General features: G+C 46.0%; 1 protein-coding gene across 3 annotated transcripts in view; it reads left to right on the forward strand.

Annotated features, from left to right (window-relative positions):
* The window catches only part of ctnnd2a (catenin (cadherin-associated protein), delta 2a), a 474,718-nt gene that overhangs the window by 441,616 nt on the left and 14,784 nt on the right, over nucleotides 1-18,318 (forward strand). For all 3 annotated transcript variants that reach the window (XM_051682873.1, XM_051682874.1, XM_051682875.1), the window contains one exon: nucleotides 13,952-14,078. In XM_051682873.1, coding sequence (XP_051538833.1) covers nucleotides 13,952-14,078 — 127 coding nt within the window. The remainder of the gene's footprint in view (nucleotides 1-13,951; nucleotides 14,079-18,318) is intronic.

Genomic DNA, 18,318 nt, shown 5'->3' on the forward strand with positions numbered 1-18,318 from the left:
TAACATAAGCACATCTTGAGATCCACACTGCGTCTAGCTGTATTTGAATGCAAGCACACATCTTCACCTTGTGCTGTCCTTAGTGGTAAGCAAGCCTGAGTATGGTTTGTTTTCTGTACAGTTATGCGTTGCCTCTACAGCTGGAGTTTCGCTTACTGCCCTCTGCTGAAAACAGGTGGTACTTCAAGCTTGAATTGGTCCAATGGTAGAAATATTCCTTATTATGGTCCGGTGATAATTGTGTTGTGTAATTATGTGTATATTAGATATGTAAATTGTGTTGTGAAAATCTGATGTTTATTGTAAATTGATGTTTAATGTCTCATCACAGTCATGACTGCTATTTTGTTCGGAACTGCACCCAAGACTTTCACCCACTGTTGCACTTGTGTATATGGTTGTGTGACAATAAAAGTGATTTGATTTGATTTGATTTGATTTTGATACGATTAATTAAAATAAATTAAAAAAAAATTTTTACTTATTTTTTTATATACTTAATCACACTGAACTGACACGTTAAATCGACAGCCCTAATTATTACACTCAATATTTGTGTTTGCTGTATATTTTTAAGTATCATGCAATTAGCTTAGCAACATGCTAACATCAGACTCTATTGAAATCAATTGCAGGTCTAGCATGCAGAATGCTGTTTGTTTGGCGTGTGGAGATGCTGCCTGTTTAGAGCATTTCAAATCAGATACTTATTAGGTTCCATTTCAGCTAGTATGCTGCCTTAGGGGGCGGTTCACAACAAATACATGTTTGCATCTAAAAAAAATTAGATGGAGGGTAATGAATGGAACAGAATTCAGGTTCCCTATCTGTCACTCACTCGACGTTGGTGTCAATGTAGTGACACTAGGGGTCACTCTTGGGAGCCCGAGACACCTCTGGTCTTTGATAAAAGGCCAATGAAAATTGGCGAGTGGTATTTGCATGCCACTCCCCCGAGCATACGGGTATAAAAGGAGCTGGCATGCAACCACTCATTCAGATTTTCTCTTCGGAGCCGAACGGTCATGCTCGCTGAGCTGAATACTACTGTTCATTCACCTGCTGGATCTGACAGCGCATTTCAGCGGCTTCTCCCTCCTCTGCACTGGTGCACTGCAGAGAACGCCCCTGGGTGCTTCGGCAGAAAAACTAGAGAGTATATTTTCTGAAAGAGCATTTTTCCCCTCTAAAAGAGTATATATTTCTCTAAAAGAGCGCACACACGGAACGTCTTTTTAAAGACGCGTCTTTTTAAAGATGCTTTTCCGATTGTGTGTTATTCCTGGTTGTGCTCATTATCTCTCGCCTTCTAATGGTCACGATCACTGTCTTTCGTGTCTGGGCACTGCTCACGCGGAGACAGCGTTCGTGGATGGTCACGTTCTCATTGCGAGAATATGTCCATGGCAACGTTGCGGTCGCGGCTCGCCTTCGTAAGAAAGCGAGCCACCCCAGAGGCTCCCGCCTCGGTCCTTTTACCCACGGGTATGAGGCCAGCGCGGCTAGCACTGGGGGTGATTTGGGGACCCCAATGGGACCGCCTCCACCGGGTATCCCCCCGCGGACCTCCCATTCCCCAGCACGCTCGTCTGCCCCGATCGGGCTTCCGGGTGAGTCCGCCGGCTCGTCTCACGGCGAGTTCAACCTCTTATTCGGAGCCCGCGAAAGTGATGAGCTCTCGAGCGCAGCATCGGAGAGCGGGCTCGTCCAGTCGGAAGCCTCAGCTGGGCTCCTCCCTTCGGGGTCGATCGCCCAGTCACAGGCTGACGCGGAGATGACGACATGCTTTCCCGGACAGCCGCGAGTGTCGGTTAGAGTGGATTTCATCGCTCTTCCCTGAACCCTCGCGGCTCTGTGATTGGTTCCTGGGCTCGCGGCGCCGCTCAAAGCCACGCCCCGCCCCGTTCCTTTCTTCCCGGAAGTGCATGAAGAGCTGACAAGGTCACGGGAGGCACCTTTTACTGCCCGGTCCCGATCTTTTCAGCTTCCCCGCTCTCACTACCCTCGATGGTGGGGCGGCCAAGGGTTATTCGGCAATCCCCCAGTGGATAAAGGCGCTCGCGGTGCACCTATGCCCGCAGAGCGCCGCCACCTGGCACGGGTGCCCAAAGCCCCCGTCCAAGGCCTGTAGGTTTATGTTGTCTCTGACGGTCAAAGCCTACGGTGCCGCTGGACAAGCCGCCTCCGCCCTGCACGCCATGGCTCTCCTGCAAGTCCGCCAAGGCGCTAAAGGAACTGCACGAGGGTAGTTCCGCCCTGGGATTGATGCAGGAACTGCGCTCGGCGACCGACCTCACTCTCCGAGCGACGGAGGTCACGGCGCGGTCTCTCGGGCGGACGATGGCCACACTAGTGGTCCAGGAGCGCCACCTTTGGCTCAACCTGGTCGAGATGGGTGAGGCCGACAAGACACGATTCCTTGCTGCCCCCATTTCCCAGGCGGGCCTATTCGGCGACACCGTCGAGGACTTTGCCCAGCAGTTCTCGATGGTAGAGCAGTAGATGGATACTAGCCGGCTTATCCTGCCCCGGCGCGGCTCAAGATCCCGCACCCCATCTACTCATCGCGTCCCCCTGCGGTGACTGCACCGGCTCCACCGCAGCCCGCCCCTCCGGCCCGGCCCCGGCGTGGAGCCCACCGCAGGAAGCCGACGCCACCCGTCTCACAGCTGGCACCGAAGAACCCACGGAGGTCTTCGAAGCGCCCCTGAGACGGGCGACCCAGGGACAACAAAACCCGCTGCTCTGGAGCTGGTAAGCAGATCTTCATCTTTTTGTTACCTTTTGCATTTAATTGCGCTGCATGCCCAAGTGGCTGCAGTACTCAAGAGCTCAGCAAGAGTGGTTTCCTTGTTTCCTGGGTCACATATCCGGTGTGTACAGCTGGCATCACGACCACCGTCCACCACTCCATTTGGCAGGTTGGCGCTCCAGCGGCGGTCTCCAGCCCTGAGCGCCCAGCTGTGGCACAAATCCACGGGTCTCCACGGGTCACGAGGACAGGCCTCTTCCTCCCCCGTCCCAGGCTGTTCCGGGGGTGGTCACAAGGAGCCAGGTAAGTGCTTCGATGTCCTCGGACTCACCACGGCCACGATGTGGTGTGGCACCTCGAGCTCCGCCCCGCTGCGAGGCCCCACCTGCCGGTACATCCGATGACATTGTCCCTTTGGTCCCCCTTGCGCGGAACTTGGATGCATGGCTTGCGCTTTCCAGTCCGTCACGAGGGCTGGTCCGGACCACCCGACTCGGCTGCGCGATTCACTTCGCCGGGCATCCGCCCAGGTCCAGCGGTGTCCACTTCACCTTGGTGAAAGTCGGAAACGCTGCTACCTTGCGCGGAGATCGCTACCCTCCTACGGAAGGACGCGATAGAACCTGTCCCTCCAGCCGAGATGAAGAAGGGATTTTACAGCCCCTACTTCATTGTACCGAAAAGAGGCGGTGGGTTGCGGCCAATCTTGGACCTGCGAGTACTGAACCGGACCTTGCACAGACTCCCGTTCAAGATGCTGACGCAAAGACGCATTCTAGCGAGCGTCCGGCATAAAGATTGGTTCGCGGCGGTAGACCCGAACGATGCGTACTTTCACGTCTCGATCCTTCCTCGACACAGACCCTTCCTGCGGTTCGCGTTCGAGGGTCAGGCGTATCGGTACAAAGTCCTCCCTTTCGGCCTGTCCCTGTCTCCTCGCGTCTTTACGAAGATCGCAGAGGCTGCCCTTGCCCCGTTAAGGGAGGTGGGCATTCGCATTCTCAACTATCTCGACGACTGGCTAATCTTAGCTCACTCTCGAGACGTGTTATGCGCACACAGGGACCTGGTGCTCTCACACCTCAGCCGACTAGGGCTTCGGGTAACCTGGGAAAAGAGCAAGCTCCTCCCAGTTCAGAGCATCTCTTTTCTCGGTTTGGAGTTTCTCGGTCAGGTGCTGGCCTGTTTGAAGGCGTTCAAACAGAAAACAGCGGTTCCACTGAAACTTTTTCAGAGGCTCCTGGGGCATGTGGCATCCTCGGCGGTGGCCACCCCACTCGGGTTGATGCATATGAGGCCGCTTCAGCACTGGCTCCAGACTCGAGTCCCAAGACTGGCATGGCGCCACGGGACACACCGCGTGGCCATTACGTCGGTCTGTCACCGTCTTTTCAGCCCTTGGACCGACCTCTCGGTTCTACGAGCAGGTGTTCCCCTAGAACTGGTCTCCAGGCGCGTCGTGGTCACGACAGATGCCTCCAAAATGGGCTGGGGCGCTGTTGGCAACGGGCACGCAGCCGCTGGCCTCTAGACGGGTCTGCGGCTGCGTTGGCACATCAACTGCCTCGAGTTACTGGCAATTCTGCTCGCCCTGCGGAGGTTCCGGCCATTGATCCAGGGCAAGCATGTGCTAGTTCGGACAGACAGCACGGCAGCGGTAGCATATGTCAACCGCCAAGGCGGTCTGCACTCCCGCTGTATGTCACAACTCGCCCACCATCTCCTCCAACGGAGTTAGCAGCACCAAGTCGCTGCAAGCCACTCACATCCCGGGCAACCTCAACATTTCGGCGGACACGCCGTAACAACAGGTTACCCTCAAGGGAGAGTGGAGACTCCACCTTCAGGTGGTCTAGCTGATTTGGAGTCGATTCGGTCAGGCACAGGTGCACCTGTTCGCCTCCCAAGAATCCTCCCACTGCCCGCTCTGGTATGCCCTGACCGAGGCCTTCCTCGGCGTAGACGCGCTGGCACACAGCTGGTCCCCTGGCATTCGCAAATATGCGTTTTCCCCCAGTGAGCCTGCTCGCACAGACCCTGTGCAAGGTCAGGGAGGACGAGGAGAAGGTCGTCCTGGTAAGCACACTACTGGCCCACCCAGACGTGGTGCTTGGACCTCACGCTCCTCGTGACAGCTCCCCCCGGGCAAATTCCCCTGAGGAAGGACCTTCTTTCTCAGGGAAGGGGCACCATCCGGCACCCGTGCCCAGACCTCTGGAATCTCCATGTCTGGCCCCTGGACGGGATGTGGAAGACCTAAGCTGTCTCCCACCTGCGGTGGTAGACATGTTCACTCAGGCTAGGGCTCCCTCTACGAGGCGCCTGTATGCCTTTAAGTGGCGTCTGTTCGCTAAGTGGTGTTCTTCCCGTCAGGAAGACCCCCAGAGGTGCGCAGTCAGATCAGTGCTTTCCTTCCTGCAAGAGAGGTTGGAAGGGAGGCTGTCCCCTTCCACCTTGAAGGTGTATGTTGCTGCCATAGCAGCACACCATGACGCAGTCGACGTTAAGTCCTTAGGGAAGCATGATCTGATCATCAGGTTCCTAAGAGGCGCCAGGAGGCTGAATCCCTCCAGGCCGCGCCTTGTTCCCTCATCGGACCTCTGTAGTTTTTCAGGGTCTACAGAGAGCCCCCTTTGAGTTTTGCAGTCAGCCGGGCTTAAGGCACTCTCCTTGAAGACTGCCCTCCTGACTGCACTCACTTCCATCAAGAGGGTAGGTGACCTGCAAGCGCTCTCTGTCAGCGAAACGTGCCTGGAGTTCGGTCCGGGCTATTCTCACGTGATCCTGAGACCCCCGACCAGGCTATGTGCCCAAGGTTCCCACCACTCCTTTTAGGGACCAGGTGGTGAACCAGCAAGCGCTGCCCCAGGAGGAGGCAGACCCAGCCCTGTCGTTGCTGTGTCCGGTGCGTGCTTTACACATCTATTTGGATCGCATGCAGAGCTTTAGAATCTCTGAGCAGCTCTTTGTCTGCTTTGGTGCACAGCGGAAAGGAAGCGCTGTCTCCAAGCAGAGGATTGCCCACTGGCTCATTGATGCCATAACTATGGCATGTCTCGCCCAAAACATGCCGCCCCCGGTAGGGCTACGAGCCCATTCTACCCGTGGTGTAGCGGCTTCTTGGGCCCTGGCCAGAGGTGCCTCTCTAACAGACATTTGCAGAGCAGCGGGCTGGGCAACACCCAACACCTTTGCAAGGTTCTACAACCTTCGGGTGGAACCGGTTTCGTCCCAGGTAGTGGCACGCAACACAAGTGGATAAGCCCGGGATAGCCGGCCGGGTGTATTGCTTGCACATAGTACCTTCCACCTCCTTTTGAGCTGAAGACGTGCGCTGTTAATTCCCAGTAGTGTTCACAAAAGTTGTTCCCTGGTTGACTTCCTCCGAGCCCTGTGGCAGTCGAGTTTTCGGAGAGACTCGCTGCCGGCCCAGTACACGCGCTAAGGGCCCGGTTCTGGGGTAGGTGCTCCGCATGTGGCGGTTCCCTGTAAGGCTAACCCCATGTGATCTATATCTTCCGCTAGTTCGTTTCCCTACTGGCAAACTGCGTCTTCCTTGGGCAGAGCCCCTCAGTCTCCATGTTGTAGTAACTCCTCCCCCATTGGGCAGGATCTACCTTGAAGGCTCTCCACATGGTTGGAAAGACCATGTGATGTATTCTTCCACTTAAATATCCCCCCCTCTCTTGGGGCGAGGTGTGGTCTCCGCGGTGTCCTCCCCTTGGGAGGGACACCCCCCGACTAGACCTGGCAGCCCAGTCAGATAATCCCCCTTCTTTTTTAGGGAGTGGAAAAAGAGAAGGGGAAAGAGGCCACGACTGCGTTAAGCCTGTCTCTATCTCTGGGTAGTCGACTTGTCCCCAAAAAGGGCCGTTCGACACTCATAACTGTGTTGGGGGAGGTTACGTGTCGACCTGGTGCGCTGACTATGAGGCACACAGCAAGTCTGCCCACCACACACCGCCAGTTCACGTAACACAGTTCAGCCTTGTGGCGTTTTGTATAGGGACCCCTAGTGTCACTACATCGACACCAACGTCGAGTGAGTGACAGATAGGGAACGTCATGGTTACTGGTGTAACCTCCGTTCCCTGATGGAGGGAACGAGACGTTGGTCCCTCCTGCCACAACGCTGAACTACCCGCTGAAATGGCCGGACCTTATATCGGCTCCTCAGCGTAAAACCTGAATGAGTGGTTGCATACCAGCTCCTTTTATACCCATATGCTCGGGGGAGTGGCATGCAAATACCACTCGCCAATTTTCATTGGCCTTTTATCAAAGACCAGAGGTGTCTCGGGCTCCCAAGAGTGACCCCTAGTGTCACTACATCGACACCAACGTCTCGTTCCCTCCATCAGGGAATGGAGGTTACACCAGTAACCATGATGTTTTTTAAAATGCATTTTAATAAAGTTTTTTTAAAGTTGAATTTTTTAAGTTGACACAGCATCTTTAACACTGCACTGAATAAACAGCAAGGTGCAGCACAACTGTCAAAGACGTCCATGTAGCGCATGTTTACATAAAATAACAAATTAAAAAACTGAGCAGATGGAGGTGAAATTTAGTTTTTTTGGTCTGAACAGCACCCTTAAGAACAGGGGTGGACTGGGAACAAAAATCTGCCCTGGATAGAATTTGTCGAGCGGGGTGGGGGTATTGTGGCAATGTGTTTCGCTGTCCCCTTCTGCATATCGTGGAACCATTTTGGGGGCCCCTTTAGCTTATTCCAGCCCCCTTCATCATATTGTGGCCCACTTTGGCATATCGCAACCCTGTTTTGTGGCCGGCACACTGGGAAAATGTTTGGTTCTCCCAATGGCCAGTGTGCCTCTGCTTAAGAAGGCAGCTACCTATATAGAGAACAAGACTGTCTCCCTACTGTCTCTCTCTCCCTTTTTCTAACTCCATAATTTTTTTAAGTTTAGGACAGTCAGTCCACCCCTTCCAGACTGGGTTTGTAAAGATTTTCAAACATCCCTCAAACTAACCCGTTTCCTCAGCCGGCCCAGCTGAGCCCTGAAAATGTCACAAGGGATGGTATTAAGCAAAGGGCAGCAAGAAAGAGACTGCTATTATTAACATTTGCAGAGCCCCTTTCTCTCATCTCGTGTGCATAATGACAGTCGCTCCATGTGGACGTGTTTCTCTCTCCCACTGTTGATATGAAAGGTGTCAATTGGATGAGTCTGGCCACCTGAGGCATGATTATTTTTGTTTGGGATGGTATGACAGTAGGGAGAGTAGAGTAAAGACAAAAAAGGAGTAAAAGACAAGGAGAAGTTTGGGCTGCCAGATACCTCCCTGAGCGATGAGCGATGGCCTTGTGCCCAGAAAGCATCTGTGATTTTATAGAGGCTGTTACATGTTATAAAGTTTAACATTCACTCAATATTTAAAATACTGTCTGTATTATTATCTCTTGTGGCTACTTGACATATATAAAAGCTCTGGATGATTTACATACCTGTATATCATCAATTCATTGAGTCTCATTCATGAAATACATGTTTCTGTGTAAATCGTTTATATATTTATTCTTATGGAAATGTTCTCATTGAATTGAATGCTCCAATTTACATCATTTTAGGAATGATTAGTACAGAAATTCGTAATGCTCATGATTTAATGTTTACATTGTATTTATGCATCGTGAAGGTTCAAATGTAAATGTATTGTACTGAAAATGTACTTCTGAAAATTCCAGTGTTGTTCTAAAGTATTTGGCCTGTAATAATGCTTAAATGCATATACATGCAATGCATATTACAACATTAAATTAATTTAATTCATATAAAGTTATAGAATGCAAACTGCTTGGAGACTTTAAACTACCTGGAGCTTTCAACTTTATCTATTGATTATAAGGTGTGTGTGCAAACCCAGAAGGGTTTGGCTTGATTTAGTCAGTATTACGTGTAGTCAGACAAAGAAGAAGTGAGAAGTTCTAGCTTGAGAGAAGTTGCTTCTGCCATTCATCTCAAGCCTGGAGCCTCACTCATGTTGTGCTGAGAGGTGTTACATTCAGCCTGGCAGTCTCCTGAGATGCAATTCCACAGTCATGCCTCCCCAACACTCTCTACAAGGAACTTTCCGGTAGTCAGTTTCCTCAACGACCCAAGGGAGCCAACACAGCAAGAGCAACGCTCCTGGCTCCATCCGCCTCTGGGAGTATAATAATGAGCTCTTGCCATTAGCTTGCTTCAGTGCAAATTTCCACACCAGAGGTTTTCTTTTCTGTGCTACTGCTAAGCAGCATTATTGAGGAATCATAGGCAGGCAGGTTACCATAAATGACTTATCTTCACGTGGTCTACTTGGTCTTTTCAGTCTTATCTTGGAGTCAGAATTAGTCCCGTTGCGATGCTTCATGCATTCCACTGGAATTAACATAAAAAGTGGGGGTTTTCAGGCCCAAGAGCTAATAACCTATTAAGGGAAAAGATACACTATTTTATTCCAAGTGCATTTACCGTTCACCCATCATCGACCTGAAGAACAGTTGCTTTAGCATCTCCCCTGAAAGTCCACCATTCTACGCCACATTATTCTGTCAGTCCTGATAAAGAAAAAAAAGGAGTTATGGGACATAATGAACACTTGCAATTAGAGTCTTTAATCACATTGAAACTCACTCTTCCCTTAAAGTATTGTTTGCAAATGGTGGAGCCATCTGTAGAACGTCTGGTGTCAAAGGAAGTATCCATCCTAACAGGTTTCTTTTGTCAAACATAGAAAAATGAAATAGATGTCCACACTGTTATTAAAGCTACAAAATTTTATTTGAAAAAGCAACAATGTTCCAAAGCAAACCCCTGCATGGAAGTGGCAACCTGCCAACAGGAAATCACATGATTTTAAAAATAATATGTTTTAATTATTAAAAAATATTATAATTATTATAATACCAGTTGTAATAATAATTTTTTATTATTATTATGCTGTATTATTATCATTATATTATTTAGTTTTATGTATATATTTATGTATAATTTATTATTATCTATATATTTTTATATTAATATTAAAATAGTATGTTATTTATATTTTAATTATTGTATTACATATTATTTATATTATATTAAAAAACAATATCTTAATTATTACAAATATTATTTATAACTATAATTCCAGTTATTATTAATATTATATTTAATTTAATTAATTAATTTAATAATTTAATTTACTTTATTTATCACACATTATACATTTGCACATATACGGTGAAATTCTTCTTTTTCACATATCCCAGCTAGGCTGGGGTCAGAGTGCAGGGTCAGCCATGATACGGTGCCCCTGGAGCAGATAGGGTTAAGGGCCTTGCTCAAGGGCCCAACAGTGGCATCTTGGCGGTGCTGGGGCTTGAACCCCCGGCCTTCTGATCAGTAACCCAGAGCCTTAACCGCTGAGCTACCACTGCCCACTTAAAGTTTTCGCATATCCCAGCCAAGCTGGGGTCAGAGCGCAGGGTCAGCCATGATACGGCGCCCCTGGAGCAGATGGGGTCAAGGGCCTTGCTCAAGGGCCCAACGGTGGCACCGTGGCGGTGTTGGGGCTTGAACCCCTGACCATCTAGTCATTAACCCAGAGCCTTAACCGCCAAGCCACCACTGCCCCTACTATATTATATTATATAGTATTTATATTTTTATTTATATATTATCAAATATTATATTTTTTATATTTAAAAAACATAATTTAGATAAAATGTCGCTTTTTTAAAATAAGATCATTGACCTTCAATATCAGTGTGCAGACATTTCTTTTTCTGCATTTGTTACATTTTGGCCTGCACCTGTCATGGTTTGTTGAGGCAGGACCCAAACGCAAAGTGCAAACAAAGGGTTTTATTAATACAAAAAAATAAACAAAACCAAACACAAACTACCCCGTAAGGGAAAAACACAGTCCAGGGTGGCAAGCATACAGCTGGACTGGGCTGGAGCAAAAACTAACAAAACACAAGACCGTCAGGAACCGACAGAATGAGAGAACAAGACGAACTGGCACAGGACAGCGCACATAAGGAGACTAAAAAGGGAGAGAAATCAACAGGTTAACAGGCAGGGCAGGTGAGACAAATTAACTGATAATGGGAAAACAAGGAGGTGGGGTATGACACAGGACTGAGAGACATGAGGCAAAACAGAAACAAAACAATGCCACATGCTCTCACAAAACACAAACACCCTAATGGCACGAGCACATATCGCCAGGACAATAAGGCAACATGCGCTCATGCCAACCGACAGGCAAGACAAGAGAATGCATGGCAATGGCAACAAAGCAATGCCACGCACACTAGACGAAGCCTGAGCATACATCGTGAAGCAAACCCCATGCGATGCACGCAACAGGTGACAAAACGAGATGACACCTGTGTGAGAGTTCAGCCACAAATAAAACCGACACCTAAGACAGAAGTGACCGAACCCAATCACATCGTGAAGAGGGATCGCAACCCAGACATGCAGTGCAAAGCGAGCGCAATGTGAAGCGCGCCCGAGGTCGCGAGAGGCAGACACAAACAACTGATGTGAGTGCATGCCGCTGAGGTGACATAAGAGCAGTGCACTCACGCCAATAAAAGACAAGACATGGAGCATGAGTTTCTAGATCCCGACACCAGAACCAAAACTGGACCAGACAGGAGAGTCAGGGTCCAGGCACCATGCTCTGAACATGAAACACAAGACTGACTGAAGAGCGCACGAAGAGACAAAAAATGAAACACAACACGGAGACAAAAAAAACAAAACACAGACACCGAACAAGAGTGTCAGGATCCAGTCACCTCAAAAACCCAGGCTGACAAAGTGACAGGATCCTGACAGCACCTGTCCCCCACTTGGGTTTGGATGTGCACACTTACCCGAATCTTCTTTTGTCACATAGCCAAACCAAACGCCTATCATAATAAAGCATAAAGGTAAAAGTCTTCATTCCTCTATCTCGTGGGAACCTGAAAGTTCAAGAAACACTTAAAACGACATAAGTAAAAGGTGCCTTTAGCCGACAGGCTAGAATTTTTTTTTTAGACAGGTTTACTGTTCTGTGCCTCTCTTCTCGCTTCTTGGAGCTTTCAAATACCTGTCCAATGTCATTATTTGCAACAGCCACAATAGTTGGAGACCAGCGGTGGTTTCTCCTGGCAGAGTTCTACCATGTCAGGAAAGTGGGGCAGCTTTGAACTGCACAGAGTTTGAACCAACCCTTTGATCTTTTCTTCACCCCTCCAACAAATGATGGCAAATGGGATGTCAAGGGTAGTGTTCTTTGTCTGTGTTAGAGAATTTGCCATAGTAGACTTTAAGATCATGTGGACATTCTTCTTGTTCTAAGGCCTGTTAGCATAGAACGTGTCAGTAGTAACCTTTAACACTTCCACTGATGCATTCAGAGACCTTGTGAGAATTCTTTTCTTATTGTTTATCTTAACTTAGTTTTGTGGTTTTATGCTAATGCTTGGTTCTTATAGGCAAGAGAATATGTTGTCACATTCAAGAGATTTTTGAATAAATTAGTAATAAATTAAAAATATTAAAATATACCATCTACTCCAGTTTCCTGTGACACTGCAAACCATATAGAGTTTATTTTTTTCCTGAAGTTTTTCTTTTATTAACTTCTATTGATGAGAAAACCAAAATGAGAGTTTCTTTCAGATTTTATTTTCAGCCAAGAGGTGATCCTCTATTGTTTAAATGTCCTTTCGCTATGCAAATTCTCTAGCCAGAGTTTGCCAAACTTTAAAATATTTTATGCAGCAAAGACAAACATTCTTGGTATATGCTTGCATAACCAATCTCCCAAGTTAACATGCAAATGGAAGTGAATGGAACACAAAGTCTATAGTGACTGACACTTATAATGTGTGGTAGATAGGTGATAACTTTTTAATGTAGAACTTCACTAATTCTATTTCTCTCACTCTTGCTGCCACTCAGTGCTCTTGGCACACTCAGCAGACCTATTGATTCATGTTTAGGGTGACATGTCACAGGGCCAGTGGCCGATGGCTTTAGTTTATCTCCTCCATCAGCTTTTAAGGTTGTCTCAGTCAAACATTAAACAGACTCCAGATCATTCCTTCATTGATTTCTGTACCTCCATTCATTCATTGATTTCTGTAATGACTCCACACTAGGAGGCGTTAAACTAAACTGATAGAATAACAGTGGGCTAATGTAGCATACATAGATCGTAAAGCACATCGTTTTGTGCACCTTCCATAGACAAGCCAGACACAGAGGCTTAATAAAGTATCAGAAGAGTTTTGGATATTCATATTTAGGATATCCAAACATACTTGACACTTGTCCAAAGTAGTTTGCACAACATGAAGAAATTGCATGAATTTATGCATTATTACAGACCAAATACTTAGAACAACACTGGAATTTTAATTTTGCTTAAGGGTGTTTAAAAATTGGGTACCTTTCTGCTTGATTTGCTCTTTGTTATGAATATAGTGTACCCTACACCATTTTCTTTCCTTGTTGAAAAAAGTTCAGTTGGGAGACCCTGATTATTATCTGAGGAATATAATTATCATGTCTGGATGACATGCTGATCTTTGCATAGTGATGTTTTTGCAAAAAAAGGGACAATCTATCATGTCCACATTGTCCTGGTGTAACTTTACAGCTGAAATGTAGAAATGTAACGCTTTCATGATTTAAAAAAAGCAGTATTTGTAAGTACTGTAGTCCTTTTCTATTCAGTCACTCTTTGAGTATTCACCTTTCTGTCAGTGATTGATTGAGTGCATTGTCTTTGGACATCTCTACATGTAATGGCAGTTTTTCTTTCCAAATCCAATCAGGTTGTTAAATTTATTCTACTCTGTAAAACAAAATTGGTTGAAGTGATAAAATGTCCAGCTGTCACTTTTAAAGTCCTCAAGCTTCTGCTCTGACCAAATACTTTGCATAAAATACAACCAAGAAGTAGTTGTAGTACCTACATTTGGTTTTACTTTTGTCTTTTACTTTTGTCTTGTTCTGGAAAATACCTATTTATGTGTTTTTGTTAACAGTCAACCTGAGGCAGTTGGTTTTGAGCCCCTACAGCATAAACGTGTTTCTCTTTCAAAGAATGTGTTTTTACCACTTTATTTCACAGTACATTTGCGATGCCTTCACTGTCTTACTCATAGCCTGCCTCTTCTGTCTCTTTCTCTCTTATCACCTCTAGGATGGCTACTCACAGTATCACTTTGTTGGCTCTGCCTCCACAATAGAGAGAGATAGACAGAGACCATATTCTTCCTCACGTACTCCATCAGTATCCCCAGTCCGGACCTCCCCCAACAACAGATCAGGTGAGTATATGTTACTCCTGACTGACATGCCTTTTCTTTGGTCTTGTTCACACTGCACACAAATCAGATTTGGTTTTCTAATTTGATCTTTAGACTCACTGTCCACACTATTATTTTGCAAGTGATGAAATGTGATCTGGTTGTTCAGACAGTGTAGTCAATATCTGGTGTGTCTACAACAGTTGCTATAGTAATGATGTATGTGTCAGAATGATTCCCAGGGACTTTCTCATTAAATAAATAAGAGTAGCTGTCATTAGCTGCATTTGCATGGACCCTGGTAATCCATTTGTGATCAGACTAGAAGCTCAATCCGAATAAAAAGGTCTCATGTAACCACGTCAATTGGATTAAATTGGCCACATCCGATTTAAATTTCATTCGGATTGTAAGGGGTGGTGTAAACCTTTTCTAATCCGTTTGAAAAGAAAATGTTTTGCCATGTAAACACTTGATCAGAGTTCTTTGTGAAACTGGGATGATCTGCACATGTTCAGTACTGATGCAGTAATGGCGTCATGACGTTTCACGCACAACGTCACACTTTCATCACAGTGGCCATATTTGTGACCATCAGCATAAAGAAGCAACAGCGGTGAATGGAGAAACACTTGTGAAATGATGTCAATAAAAGCATCCAAAAGTTGCTTTTGATCCATGCCAAGTGCCAGGAAAAGTGTATACATGTCTGAAGTCAGCAGAAATGTTGGCAGATTTTAATTGCACGGACATTTTAAATATATTTTATTCACAATTCATGTCTGTACACCGGCCAGTCTGACGTGTGATCGGCGAGCACACACACCCAGCAGTATATCACCGTAAACATTTCTCATTCAGGAGTTACAAATGTTTGTGTTGTTTTCTGGTCTGACTCAGTCATTATATTACTAAGCGTCTGTGATGATCCCGCCTATATGAAAGTAATATCTGCTTTTAGCTCATAAAGAAAACACAGAAAGCAACCGAGGCAAACAAACCTATGCAAATTATTAATTATTACTATTGTGTTTTATTTATGTTGTCATGTATGTTGTCTCTTTTGTAGCGTAGTAAATGTAGTTAATATAAAAATATCCTGCTGTAAAAGATGAGGCGAGAAGCAGTTTTCCTTCTTAAGGTGAGGCTTTATTTTTCCTCTTCGCCACACCACTTTACAGTTTTCCTTTTAAGCACTAAGCTAAACACTATCTCACACTGCTTTCACAAATAGACTTTCACTACTAAAAATCCTTGCTCTGGCTCGGCTCTGTCGTGTCCAGTCTCTCTCCCCGACTAAGTGCTGTGTCGCTCTATTTATGCCGCTCTCCCCGTGCTCACTAAAATTAGAGACAGGTGTTAGACATAATTTAGCTCAGGTGTAAGCGCCCTTACCGCTTTCTCTCTCTCCAGAGAGATGCTTGACCACGCCCCCGCTGCCACACCTGCATTTTCCATATCAGCTTGCTGTGTAAATATGACTATTTTTACATTGTAATCTGGTGGCGTGAATAAATTCTGTGCTTCAAAATCTTGTGTGTTGTTTAATGACTAACATTAGTATACTGTATAGCCTTTAATAAAATATATACTGTATATATACACATTGCGGTAAGTCAGATTTTGAACCACATATGGGTGTGGTCTAGAATGGATTGGGTTTGTAAATATTGGATTTATATTAATTCATTATTATTATAAATGCTGTAAAGTTATTGTTCATTGTTCATGATGCCTAATGCATTAACTAATTTTAAGTATTTAAGAGTTACCCAAAAAGCTAAACGGATACACCAATCTGATTTTTGTTGTCTGTCTGAAAAAACTTTCTCTCTTAATAAAAAACAACTTGTATACAGTATTTCTTTAGTGCTGAAATATCATTGAGCCTTTTGATGCACTGTCCATGGTGCTGGAGTTTCCCTGTTGTTTGGGGTCTTTTAAAAATTCTTGGTCGTCCATCTGTATTTTAAAATTATTACAAAAAGTATCTTTATAAGGCGAAAGCCCCTGCAGTGTTCTCTCTTTAAACCTGATAGAACTGATAGATTCCAGTTAAACTAATAGGCATTCGTCAATGCATTCTAGGACTCAGGGTTAATGATCCACACTACTATTGGGGTTAGTGGATTCATGGCCGGCTGGCTGTGGCTGTAATACATTTTCCGGTGGACTTAGCATCTCGCTGAAGCAGAAAAGTCCACTTTTAAGGCCAATTGGCAGAGGAGGTTGTGCTGTAGAAGGGGAATTGGGACTAATGGCTCTTTAAATGTCTAGAAGGTGTACAAAGTGAAAGAAATAAGTTATTACTTCTCAGCAAGTTTTGCATTAAACTTTGCATTGCATTCCTGACCAAATAGTCTACCCTGCTGAAAAGACCAGCTTAGACTTTCCATGCTGATCTAGACTGGTTTGTGCTGGTCTATATCAAAGACATGAGCATAACTAAGATGTTCACCAGCAGATCTTATTTAAGGTTAAGTTTGATGTTTAGAAAGATTATCTCCAGTGTAATGGTACATGCATCTGCATCATTATTGTGTATTCAGGATATTATACACGGCAGTTATTTAAGCAAACTGTTACATTTCTTTAATGTACAGACTTAAGGAACTTATTTTTTTCCTTTTTTCCCATTTATTTCAGTTTTACTCTGTTCCACTCTATTTGAAGTGGTGGTGTGCTAATAAATCCATGCTTTAGTTCAGCTCACTTGTGGAAGGAATTCATCTGTCTAGTGGAAGAAGGGAGACTCTTTTATGAGGGCAGAATAAACATCTTTTCTTGTAGTCATTCTGGAGAGCTCTTGTATCAGAATGTGACACCAGAGTCTGTGTTTCATGTACTGTCTTTGTGTTGAGCGCACGGGTCTGGGTGTGAGTTACCGCCGTGTGCTCTTCGGTGATGCCATGGTCCTGTCATTCTGTCAGGTTGGGTTTTTATCTGAAGGGACCGTGACATCATCATCCCATGTCTTGTGTTTCGTGTACATTCTTTGTGTGAGCGCACTGGTCCGGTTGTTAGTTACCGCCATGCGCTCTTTGTACGGTCTTGTTTCATGTCCAGAGCATGGTGTCTGGATCCTGACTTCCTGTATGGTGTCAGTCTGTGTTGGGATCCAGACACTCATGCTCCATGTTCTGTTTATTTTGTTCCAATTGTGTTGACGTTTTCTCCCTTATGTGTTTCAGGTGCCACTGGCACGCAGAATCAGCGCTTCCATGGGAAACCTGATTGTTTCCATGGGAACGTTGATCATGCCAGATCTCAGCTAGCGAGCAGCACCTGTCCCTTGTTTGTTCCTGCCTATTTTAATCTCCACGTGTGTCATGTTCTTCACTGGATTGTTGAATATAGTTGAATGTGTTTAGTGTTGAAGTGTGTTTGGTGTTAAGTAACTTACCTCACTCTCTCTGCCTAGTTGGTCCTGTCTCGTGTAACTGTTTGGTTGCCCATCTCTGCCCATGTGTCAGGAGTGTGGTTGCCTTCCAGTTTGCTGTTCACAAGAGGCTTCAGCGAAGGTTTCCTCATGGCTCTGCTCCTCGCCGTCATGGCGCGTGCAATCACCTGCTGGAGCGCTCTTCATGGAGGATTTCTCATAACTCTGCTGAAATTATTATTTGAACTGTAAATATATCCTTTGAACTTTTCCTCTGCTCTTGGGTCTCTGTCTCGCTCTCACTCTCTGACAGGGTCCTTGGCAGTGCTACTCAATTAACATTAACATTAGATACTGTGAGGGAATGAGGTCACTGGGACAGGAAGGTTCAGGTCTCAGGTGAGCTTTTAATCACAAACTTAGGGACAACACAGTCACAACTGGCGCTCTTTGTAAACTGCATCAGTGTGGAGAGGCCTGAAAGACTTTACCAACTAGAAGACACCATCCCCCAACACTGTAGGGAATCAACAACTGGCTGACAACCTGAATGTGTTTTACTGTAGATTTGAAAAGCCCAGTCACACACCCCACACCCACTCCGACCTTCACAGCACACAAACATTTACACCTCCCGCAACCACCCTCCTCCCCTCTCCTGCTACTCAACCTGCACTTAAGATCTGTGAAAAGGATGTGTGCCGGGTCTTCCGGAAACAGAAGACAAGAAAAGCACAGGGCCCAGACGTTGTTTCACCCACTTGTCTAAAATCCTGTGCTGACCAGCTGGCCCCCATCTTCACACAGATCTTCAACAATCACTGGAGCAGTGTGAAATTTCCTGCTGCTTCAAATACTCCACAATCATCCCCGTCCCAAAGA

Source organism: Myxocyprinus asiaticus, chromosome 41, assembly GCF_019703515.2.
Source record: "Myxocyprinus asiaticus isolate MX2 ecotype Aquarium Trade chromosome 41, UBuf_Myxa_2, whole genome shotgun sequence".
Classification (NCBI taxonomy): Eukaryota; Metazoa; Chordata; class Actinopteri; order Cypriniformes; family Catostomidae; genus Myxocyprinus; species Myxocyprinus asiaticus.